Source organism: Eumetopias jubatus, unplaced genomic scaffold (assembly GCF_037043125.1).
Source record: "Eumetopias jubatus isolate StellerSeaLion01/CBP00866 unplaced genomic scaffold, mEumJub1_p1.0 scaffold_9, whole genome shotgun sequence".
In the NCBI taxonomy this organism is placed as follows: Eukaryota; Metazoa; Chordata; class Mammalia; order Carnivora; family Otariidae; genus Eumetopias; species Eumetopias jubatus.
Genome location: NW_028274815.1, coordinates 104,769,652 through 104,781,408, shown reverse-complemented (window position 1 = coordinate 104,781,408; position 11,757 = coordinate 104,769,652). Strand labels below are relative to the sequence as shown.

General features: G+C 36.3%; 2 protein-coding genes across 2 annotated transcripts; both read right to left on the bottom strand.

Moving 5' to 3' along the window:
• Positions 1 to 253: 253 nt before the first annotated feature.
• Positions 254 to 7,865, bottom strand: MKKS (MKKS centrosomal shuttling protein). Its single transcript, XM_028113002.2, has 4 exons — positions 6,881 to 7,865; positions 4,002 to 4,177; positions 2,971 to 3,081; positions 254 to 974 (listed from the first exon to the last, which is right to left on the bottom strand). Exons 1-4 carry the CDS (start codon positions 7,863 to 7,865, stop codon positions 534 to 536), a joined length of 1,713 nt encoding a protein of 570 aa, XP_027968803.1. The 3' UTR covers positions 254 to 533.
• A 230-nt stretch (positions 7,866 to 8,095) lies between these two features.
• On the bottom strand, positions 8,096 to 8,249 carry LOC148163578 (uncharacterized). Its single transcript, XM_088026704.1, has one exon. It carries the CDS (start codon positions 8,247 to 8,249, stop codon positions 8,097 to 8,099), a length of 153 nt encoding a protein of 50 aa, XP_087882830.1. The 3' UTR covers position 8,096.
• Between the last annotated feature and the right edge of the window lie 3,508 nt (positions 8,250 to 11,757).

The window sequence follows — 11,757 nt, the reverse complement described above, 5'->3', positions numbered from 1 at the left end:
TCCACATCAGTTACTTAAACCCTGAATGATAGTGCCTCAGGTTAAAGAACATCAAAATTTTATTAAATGTGCAGTTTGAGTACTTCTCTTAATTGAGCAATATATGTTGGGTGCTTTGTGATACTTTGGAATCTAATTGTACACTTTAAACATGTATAAATACTACTAAAAAGTATCTATAATAAGCATATCCAAACCAGAGCATAGGTTAGGAAATTTTTTTTATTTCTGTATATTCTTTAATGATGTCAAAATAATAAAAATTTAGAGCATACAGTGGCATCTGTGGAAACCCTAAGATAACTATAATATCTTTAATAATAATGCTTCATATTTTTAGTATTCTATGGTATTTCTATTTAAAAATCAGACTGTTCCCCATTATATAAGTATCTCTATAATTTTATGAATAATCTATCCAAATATGCAGAACAGGCCTTTGGGAGAGAAAAAAAATACACTCAATATTTTTCTTAACTGACACCTGACTAGGTTTTTTGTTTGTTTGTTTGTAATATAAATATGCTATGCTATCAGTTTTTATCTTCAATGATATATGAAAGATCCAAAATCAAATTGGCTGTCTCCACAGCCACCTGCAGGCCACTGAGCTTAGCAGTAAAACAGTCCAAGGTCAGGTTGTTGGCTGAGCCCGTAGCTTCATGTGGAAGGCAAGTTTGTGGTGCAAAGGGATGCCGAGTAGTCTTCAAGAAAGACCAGTGGAGTTCTTCCTGGCTATTGTATAGTCCACAGCCACATCTTGAAAGCAAATCTGGCCAGTTAACAACAGAGGGAGACTCTGCCTGAGTGGACCAAAAGTGTCCATACTTCATGTCAGTAAGAACTTCACCTCCATCATGTTCCAAAGAGCCAGCGACAGATTCTAATGCACTGCAGAATGCTTCAGTGATTAGTTGAAGTTCTGTTTGAGTACATCCATCATCTTTTAGAATGCTTTCTGGCTCATTACAAATCTAAAGAGTAATAAAACCATTGAAAACACATACAGAGCAATATTATAAAAATGTTTCTTAAAGATAAAATACTTGATCAGACCCTTATCATAATGTTACTATTTATGTTCAATTTCCGTAGGGGTTCAGCACGATGCTAATGGGCAAATATGGGTCAGCTGGCCAGGCTATTATCCCTTAGTTGGGTTGGTTATAGTATAAATATATGCTAGTCGTGTTATCAGAATGAATGAATCAGAATAAACCCCATCATCAGCTTACTCTGAATGACTACCCAGTTGTGCCTCCTCAATATTTGATGGACAAGGCATAATGCATATATCACAGGTTTTTATACACACAGGAGGAGGTTCCTGAAGGCTAATGTCCAAATACTGTACTTATTTATAGTTGGCAAAGTGTTTGAGATTTGTTTAAAATGAGAACACACATAATTATTAAGACAAAAGCCATTTTGGGACATGTGTAATTTTCACAGCAATGTTTTAAAAATAAGTAATCTCTTTAAATTAATGAAAAAGTAATATAATTTTAAACTTTTTTTTTTGGTTCCACCGTTCTAAAAAAGTTTCTCCTAGGGGCGCCTGGGTGGCTCAGTTGGTTAAGCGTCTGCCTTCGGCTCAGGTCATGATCTCAGGGTCCTGGGATCGAGCCCCACGTAGGGCTCTTTGCTCAGCAGGAAGTCTCCTTCTCCCTCTGTGTTCTCTCTCTCTCTCTCAAATAAATAAATGGAATATTTATAAATAAAAATAAAAAAGTTTCTCCTAGCAATTTCACTATAGAAAAATAATATATTAGCAAGTTAATAACTGAATGATAGTTAAAACCCATATCCAAACTATTCCAAAGCAGTGGCTGCTTTTTTTTTTCTGCCCAGGAGGTGTGAACCAGATGAGACCATTTATGCTGCCTGTTCTTTCCCCATATTTTCAATGCTATATTGTTTCTTCAAAATCCTCTCATAAAACCTTCCTCCTCCAAAAAACTTTTCCAGTTTACTTAATTCCATTTGCAGACTATATTATTGTGTATTCAGCATCAATACATGGGCACTGATTTTGTTTTTCATAATGTATATTCTGATAACTTTTCATGAATGAGCTTTATCATCCAATAGATTTTAAATCATTTTGGGAAAAAGGGGGGGGGCATATCTATAAAAAAAAGTTCACTCTTTCTCTAAATCTAGTCAGCCACTGGAAGCTCTGCAGTCTCTCTCTCTTTTTCATTTTTAAAGTTCAATGCAGGACTTGAACTCACAACTCTGAGATCAAGACCTGCGCTGAGGTCAAGAGTCAGATGCCCAACTGACTGAGCCACTCAGGCGCTCTCGGCAGTCTCGATAACACTCCTGACTAACCAAAGAGTCAGTTGCAAATATCTGGAAAACACATACCTTTTTGTACCCATTTTCAAAGAAAATAGGTCAGTATTTATGAAATAATCAGAACTAAAATGCACTAAATTTATCTATTATCAGGAATATAGTTTCCTAAATGAATAAAAAACCATTCTATTTGATAGAACTCATAACATAGATACCAATTTAAAAATTATAATAGAATCTAATACTTGGAATGCATTATTAAATGAAACTAAGTCTTTTCTTGATAGACCAGAAGGTACTGAAGTATTCTGTAGAATCTTAACACTTTCATTATGACTATCAATTATGATCATACCACAGCAGTTGAAATCTCTAATACAACTTCCATTAACAGAATGCTCATTTCAATATGCAATATTTCAACAATACTCAAAGAATGTGATCATTTGGTGAAAGGATGGATTAATAATAATCATGGTGATAAAGCTATTACCTTATATTTGCAACTGTTACTTTCCTCAAGTGTTTTCAAATACAAAATTTGAGTTAGACTACTGAGAAATTAAGCATTAAAGGCTCCAAGGTCATGTTACCCTGGTTTGGTTTATTATCTCATAAAACAAATGTCGCTGAGAATTCAGATAATCTGAGCAGGTCCATCTAACTTACCTTGTGTCTGATATATGCTGCCAAATGAGTTTCAGTACAGCCACCTCCCAACAAAACACTGGGTTCCTTGATTGTCAACTGCAAAGCATGCAGTGCAGTTTGACATGTGAGCTAAAAAAGAGGCGAATCATCAGAATTAGACACTGACATCAGATTACAAAGAAATATAACCATGTTTTCAAGGGAACTTAGATAGCAGACTCAAAGAGCTGGATTTTAATTGCAAAAGAACAAAGCTTGTGTTGCCAAGGTTGTAATGTAATGAATACATTTTGGAATAATAAAGATTAGAGATTAAAGAAAAGTATTTTAGCCAGATGTTTGTTTCCATGGACCAGATTAATATCAACTTTCATATGCACTTAGCTCTTCAAACTGAGATTCACAAATGGATGGCCTCAAAATAACTGGGTCACCAAGGTTTGCTAGTATTTCTACTAAAAAAATTATTTGTCTAAATAAATTAGCTGTATACATGCTATAGAATTTCTTGCAAGTTGCTATGGAAGTAATAACAGCTACAACCCAGTAGCAATAAAAAGAAAAACATAGAGACCTTTCATATTTATCAAGGATATATCCTTGAGTATATATAATCTTTAAGTTTGTGACCAATACCATAGGTTATCACTTCCCTTATATAAGTTGCATGTGTTATTGCTGGTAGAAGACAACAAACTCTATCAAGAGGTGGATGATGGGTATGGCTGGGGAATTCATTTTTCTCAGTGAATTATTCATACACATTAGCATCAAAGAGTACACAGTTCAAGTGAATTGCTAAGAAAAGTTCACATGTCAAGGACCTTTAGATTGTGTGTAAATACCAGAAATAACTGGTAGTGCTCGCCAAGTCTACTGTAATATCACAGGCAAGTAAATCTGCTTACTTGTGACTTTAATTGTCATTTTTGTTTTTGCTTTCTAAATCATCTGGGAAAGTTATGAAAAACAAAATACATAGCTCACCTGTATGAAAAATTCTATTGTGTCTGACTATCTAATCCCGGTATTCGGAGTCTGTGACCTACCTTCAGCTCGTCCCAAGCAGTGTTGTTTCTGCTGCAGAGCAGCAAGCTGCAGATAGTTGCTTCATTAGGAATAAGATGAAGAAAATGTTTGAAGCCAAATTTTGCAGGGCACAAATCTTTCACACTTCCATAACTACTAGGAGAGATTGAGCCTAGGGAACCAATAGGCGGTGTTCCTGTTTTTTTAGTTTAGAAAACACAAAACATATGAGTAAAGATGGAACATCCAGTCATTAAAACTGATTCCTAGCCAATATAAAAGTCCCACACGCATACACTTTAAAACATGAAATATAGAATAAATAAGATGCTTCTAAAACCTATAAAATAAGTAGTATTCTGCTATTAAGATGATATAGAAATAAAGCAAAGCAGAGGTTCTTTTGGTTTACAGACTTCTTTGAACATCTGTTAGGAGCTATTTTATACTCTCTAGAAAAAGGCTCACAAAAAATGTGCATACATTTTCTGGGAGCTTAAAAAATTTGCAAGAACCCAGAAAATAATCACTGAACAATTAGACTGCTTTGAATATTCTTTCTTTTGAAGCCTCAGAGTAAGGAATACTTGAGTAATCTGAAATTTAAGGATTAAAAAAACAAAACAAAACACCTACAGGATGTGTTACTTCACTTGGTGAACGCAACAGAGAGGGTCTGTCTCTACTGCTTATGAGCCACTGGACACGAAGCAAGTCACTCATATCATTTAACTTTTCTGGGTGGGCCTCCCCATAGGAGAGTAAAATGGGGATAATAATGTCTGCTTCACAAATAAAGCAAATCAAATGTTCAATGCTCTGTATGCCATGACGAACTTCAAACACACCAGTGGCCCATGCACAATAACCCCACTACTTAATCCAGACCAATAAAGAGGAATTTTGTCTGAAAGAGGGAGAAAGAAGGTAACGTTAACCTAGATACACTAGGGAGGGTGGAGAACATAGTTTACCTAAGCCTACCTAATGGCTTAGGTAATTGGTATAATTATTTTTTTCCCTTCCTTTTTATCTCAAAAGGTCACTGCTCCCAAGATCCAGGACTAAAGTTCTGGCTATTTATACCATGTTCTAGTTATATGCAGGATAAGGAAGAATTGTGGGGGTATAGAAACCCAGTGCCCACTTACACTATTGTTTCTATGGCAAAATGTTTTACACTTTAATTTTTTTAGAGAGGGAGAGAGTGAATCTTAAGCAGGCTCCATGCCCAGCACGGAGCCTGATGTGGGGCTTGATCCCACAACCTTGAGATCATGACCTGAGCTGAAACCAAGAATTGGATGTGGATGCTTAACCAACTGAGCCACCCAGGCACCTGTTTCACATTTTTTTTTAAATTTTTATTTACTTATTTATGTTATGTTAATCACTATACATGGTGGCATCACAATTCCGTACTTCAAGCTCTATTACAAAGCTGTCATCATCAAGACAGTATGGTACTGGCACAAAAACAGACACATAGATCAATGGAACAGAATAGAGAGCCCAGAAATGGACTCTCAACTCTATGGTCAACTAATCTTCGACAAAGCAGGAAAGAAGGTCCAGTGGAAAAAAGACAGTCTCTTCAACAAATGGTGTTGAGAAAATTGGACAGCCACATGCAGAAGAATGAAACTGGACCATTTCCTTATACCACACACAAAAATAGACTCAAAATGGTTGAAAGACGTAAATGTGAGACAGGAGTCCATCAAAATCCTAAAGGAGAACACAGGCAGCAGCCTCCTGTTTTGTCACATTTTAAAAACTAAATAATCTGTAATACCCAAATATTCACAACTGAAGAAGTCATGAAAAACCAGTAAATATTTAAAACTATGGGTCTGATCCAGAACATCAACAGGAGTTCCACGGAACTATTTCATTATTTCATAATAATTTCCACTTTGACAATCATGGGACAGCCTTAGAGAGACAGGGCAATAACCCAGATATTAGGTATTCAATACTGGCATATGTACTACTACTTTTTGATGATTTATAACAACACTAAAAATAGTGAACTTTAACAATGGCTTAAGTCTGATAAATGTTGCAATCAATCAGAATAGAATGACTGGTATGTTGTCAATGCAATTAAAAGGATATTGAAAGTGGCTCAAATCATGAACTCTTTACATTGTCATGTTTCTTTGGCTGTAATAGGTGAATATGAGCCTTATGTCTGATTTTAGTTTGTAAAATACAGTGAATTTCTTGCCTGTTACAATTCTGTATCTTACCAAATATTAGTCAGTTCAACAAACATTTTAGAACACATACTGTGGACCAGGCCTGTTGTCAGTGCTAAATATAAAAGATAATCCTGATTCTTAAGGAGCTCAGCTGGAAATATCTGGGATATTTAAAGGTAGCGCGCATGTGTGCATGCACACATTCACCCACCTACCCACCCCTAATTAGGAATTACTATTTAGGCAGTACGGTAGTGAAGAAGTAGAGAAGTGAAGAAAAGAATATTTTAGCTGCAAAATTACCTTCTGAATATAATGTGATTTCTACTTGTAAAATTGAAGTAGAAGAATTTTGTGTAAAGCATGAAAGACCTTAGGATTATGAGGCTGTTAAACTTCTCAGTACTCTAAGATGTTTGGGGGGTTAATGGTTTTAGATTATAATAGACCCTAGTCTTTTCTGGGGCTGGAAAATACATAGAAATTGCCATAATCACTCAAGTTTTAGTAAATGAACAGTACAGGGTGTTTCTGAGAAGCCACCTTGTCTGGCAGAAATGATACACATGCTGCAAGGTTGGCAGCTTCTAAAATTTTTCAAGATGTTAACAGTGACACACACCAAGAATGTCTCTGCTCAAAAAAAGAGTGTGATTTATTAACTGTAAGGGGCAAAAGCTGAAGGCGCTTTTTACCTGTTACTTTACTCAGGGGTTCCATCACAGCCACTCCAACTCTGTCTACAGCAATTACACGGTGCATATGGAGAAACTGTTTTAAGGATGGGTGTATAACTTTTTGGCACATGACAAGATCTACGTGATCACTAACTAGCTGCCTTCCTAGGTTAAGCAACTGCTCCAGGGCTGCATTTTCAAGAGAGACCCTGGAACTGACCACCACAGTTCCTTCTCCAGTATCAGAGAGATCTCCAGATAAAGAAGCACAAAAGAGTGCCACCTTGAAGGCATCTGATTTTTTGATAGGTAAGATCTTCATCAATTGAACTTCTGACATTTCAAGAAGTATTCCAGGGAATACAGAAGAATCTAGAACTCTTTGCCCTTTTAAAGGCACAATTATACTCTTTCCTAAAATGAGGCAGTCTTTGGCGTTGTCTGGAATTGTAAGCAAAAAGGCTCTCAGAACCAAAGCACTGATATGGTCTGTTTCCTCTCTGGTGAGCATGCTGGCGGGTTTACTTGTTACTATACTGCGCACCAAACAAAGGAGGGTCTGAGGCCTGCTAAAGTCAACTAGAATTCGACAACCACAGGACTCGGACTTGAGGTAACTGGTGCAGAGGTGTAAAAGTTGCTGGTTTAATTTAATAACAGTGGTGGGTGTCAAGCCTGTTCTCTGAAGGTTTTCAATCAGATTGCAACAAAGAATGGCTGTGAATAAGCCACAGTCACTGAAACACGACACATGATTCTGCATGGATGTTGTCAGGATCTTTAAAATGGGATGGGTGACAGGAAGGTTGGAGAGCAGGGCCGACGAATGTGAGGTGGTGCACACACAGCCTCCAAGGCCATTGTGCACCTGCTTCAGCCTCCCCGAAGGGCCATAGCTGGATGTCAGGATTCCTTTCAAGACACAAAGTGTGGCCCTGACTCTCTCACTTGTCAGTGGTTCACTTTTACACGACGATGGCTTTTTAGCTTCTAAACGAGACATCTTACTTCCAGTCGCAAGTGGTGAAGACAGTTTTTATTTTGTTAGACATATTTTTCTATTTATTTCATTGTCATGGGTCTTGACATTTAGAAAAAAAAATTATCCTTCAAGAATGAAAGTACTGAATATGCAGCACTGTGACTTTAAAATTAAATAGCTCCAGGCTTATGAAGATAACTAGCATGTAATGACTTAGTGATATATTAGTAATTCCAAATATTTATTTTTATTTCATTCTTCAGTACTCTGTTGTTTGCCTCTAGGTTGAGATTTTATAGATTGTTTTGCAGCCCTCTGTATAAAGTATGTTCCAAGATGGACACCTACGAAAGACACCCCAGCTACAAGAAGCCAGTTCTTTCCAATCCAGCTGGTGTTTTTCATCTCTTTCAGTATCAAGCTCAGATTCAAAGATGCTTCTTTCTATAAGAAATAAAGGAAAAACATTTTAGAGAAATAAGCCCAAAACATTTAAAAGAATGCAGCTTAATATTTTGATGCTCTGCTCCCTCTTTAGGAAAAGGAATTACCAACTGGCACAAGCCTCCACAAAATGAGAAATGTAAATCCACTCAGACTAAACAGTCATTCCTTTATTCTTCAATGAATCCCTCCAAGAAAAAGTACTGATATTTGAATGATTTTGGAATGCAGAACAATATAGCTAGAAAGCTTACAGTACAGTTATTTGAATATGATATGCTTCTAGAAAAGAAATGCTACATTATAAAACTCATTATAAAATGCTGAGTCTTAAAAAAAAAATTCCCAAATGTTTTTATTCTCTTACATCAAGATTTAATGTTATGTTTTCTTCTGTAACTTTGGTTTACTTGGAAAGCGTAGGTCTGAAAAAGATACATGTACATCAAATCCTGCTTAAAAATAATTATGAAATAAGAGAACTGTTAGTCTCCCTACTATAGACACACTCTGCATTGTATAGGCCATCTCTAGCTGTATAAATCTGCGTAGCACATTGTCCCAAAGAATAAACCATGTTTTCAATGTTTGGCTAACTTCAATGTAATTTTCTATAGTTTTATTCTATCAATCAACGACTGTCAGTTTTAATGTCCTACAACTGAATCCTCTCCAAGACTGTGGTTAATGACAGTAAATATAAAAACCAGGGGATATGCTATTTGACAAAGAGAAAAATAGGATCTGATTTGCAATTCGATCTCAAAAGGTCTAAATACCATAAAATGTAACAAGTGCGCTCATACTAGCTTTCTTAACAAGGTTGTAAATAAATAGGGTGCCTTGGGGCATAAAATCCTGACACTTTAATAATGTGTAGAAAAAATAAAAAATCTCAGGTCATGGACCTTATCTGTTAAGGTTAGGTGCTTTGAAGGTGAAGGTTCAGCCAATTATTATTTTTAGGAATATGGTAATTATACTAATTACTTGGACAGTATTCAGCATAAATAAAACTAAGTGGACTACCAGACCATAGTACTACCTGAAGTAGACTACGGCATAGTGTGATACAGACCAAAAAGGTGATGGAAGAAGTGCAAAGAAGAGGTGAAGAGAGGGAGGGAATGTTATTCGAAGTGTTATTTTGGTTACCACTCCTCCCCATTTAAAGGACTGTAACCATGGCAACTTGGCCCAAATAAAGGGAAGGCAATGATGCCTAGTTTTCTCTCTGCAATAAAGCTATAGTCATCTTTGTTTTATAAGACGAGGAAAAAAATCTTTCATCTTATGCTAGGAAGAGCCAAGGTACTTAAATATTATTTCAATGGTTATTTTAGGTTCAGGAAAATCTGTGACATACATTTAAATGAAATCTTAGTGAAGTGACTTCCGTACATTATTTTACATGTTACAGCGCACAACCACACAAACCACAAATCATAACAGAAACCGTGATCAAGAAGATGATTTCTCCAGTTAAAAAAAAAAAAAAAAAGCATTTTCAATACCTAACGGTGACATGCAACTTTTCAAAAGTGGAATGTTAAGTCGGCACCTCTAACAGTCTTGTGGTAGTGAGACCAGTAACCACATCTTTTGGCTAGTATCTCTATAAAATGAGAAAGGAAGAAATCCTTGAAAGTGTTGGTGACTCCCAAATCATTTTTAGGATGTCAAAACTTGCCGACTTGTGGGTCTAGATCGAGACAAAACAAGGTACAATTGAAAGAAAAGAAATGAACCAAACACTGGGCTGGCTTACAGAATATGTTTGGAAGTGTCAGTTTAGATCTGTTAAGACTCTTTTTTCCTAACACTGCGACCCACAGTTCCAAAGGCTACCATCACATGAACGACTCTGACTTCCTGGATGCATAGGCCTGGCAGACGGGCTTTTGCAGTAATGGATAACCTAATTAAAATAATAGTAACACTTACATGACTGTATTCTAAATTTAGATACACACTATAAATTATGATTTAAAAAACTATAAATCATAATTTTCTCCTAAAAGGAACCAGGTTTCTTTGGAGAAATGGCTGATTCTAGGTCTGAGGCAAGAAATACACAAGATGAGCTGAGGACTTTTTTCGCCAAAAAATGTACTTGGGTCATATCAAAGAGCACAGGAAAAAAACAGACACAGGAGTCAACTTCGAGGGCATCCAAGATGGTACAATTTGAGTCTTAAAAAGAATACGGGATAGTAATACCTTGAGATAACTCAAATAATTTGCAAACTCATGAATTCATATTGTCATCAAACCCAAAAACCCTCATTGCTATTAGGGCACTAACTCACTTTTATAAAAACTGATAGAAGAAATAAAGCAGTTTTCTTCCTTTTCCTGATAAATGCATTTTGAGGGGTAACTGAATAGCTGATGCGGGGAAGTTGTTCTAGCTCATAAATGGAGAAGGAATGACAGAATTTGAACAGCATCATTTTGCAACCCCTAAGGAAATAATGGATTAGACCTTCATGGTGGTTGGCAAATTACAGCCCATGGGCCACATCTTGCCCACTGCCTATTTTTGTAAATAAAGTCTTATTGACTCATGCTCATGTATCATGTATGAATGCTTCTGTGCTACAACAGAAAGTTGAGTAGTTGAAATAAGAGACTGTATGGTCTGCAAAGCCTAAAATATTTACTATCTGGTCATTTATAGAAAAAAAGTTTGCCAATGCCTAGATTAGAACAATGATCATAAATAATTTTTTTAGGGAGTGTGTAGGGGTGAAGGGAGAGGGAGAGAGGGAGAGAGAGAGAATCCCAAGCAGGCTCCATGCCCATCACGGAACCTGTCACAAGGCTCAATCCCACAACCCTGAGATCATGACCTGAGCAGAAATCAAGAGTCAGATGCTTAACTGACTGAACCACCCAGGTGCCCAATCATAAATAAATTTCATAACAGATTTTATAATGGAGAGATCAGACTGATAATGCACTTAAATCTTAGCAACACTGAAAGTGAATCAGACATTAAATGTGAAACAATGTGGATTCACTAGGATGTATACCATAGCACATACATGAAGTATTCTTTTTCAAGAAGAAAAAAAACAAAGTAAATCAAAGCAGGCCTTCTGATCTAACTACCAGATTATAGGAGATACGGGAGAGCAAGAAACTTGTTAAATGACAAAATAAGGACTCAATCAACCAAATTCAGAATGTGGGATATTCAAAAAGAAGCAGACTGGGAGGGGAAACGTAGTGGTTGAAAAGATCTATCTTTAAAATGCAACGTGTGGACCTTGTTTGGATTCCAATTCCAACAAACCACCTCTAAAGGAGATTTTTTTAAAGATAAATTTGGAAATATGAACATGGCCCTGGGTATCCAATGATAGGAGTTAGCATTAGTTTTTTCAGTGTGATAATGCACTTGTGGTTGTGTATTTATCCTTAATGTTAAAAATACACACTGAAGCCTGGGATTTGCTTTAAAATA

Excerpts from the sequence above, each read along its gene's own strand:
- MKKS (XM_028113002.2), bottom strand. The coding sequence starts at position 7,865 with ATGTCTCGTTTAGAAGCTAAAAAGCCATCGTCGTGTAAAAGTGAACCA. Across the intron at positions 4,178-6,880 it reads ACCCCTGAGTAAAGTAACAG|GAACACCGCCTATTGGTTCC; the intron begins GTAAAAAGCGCC and ends CTAAAAAAACAG. Across the intron at positions 3,082-4,001 it reads CTGCTTGGGACGAGCTGAAG|CTCACATGTCAAACTGCACT; the intron begins GTAGGTCACAGA and ends CCTCTTTTTTAG.
- LOC148163578 (XM_088026704.1), bottom strand. The coding sequence starts at position 8,249 with ATGAAAAACACCAGCTGGATTGGAAAGAACTGGCTTCTTGTAGCTGGG.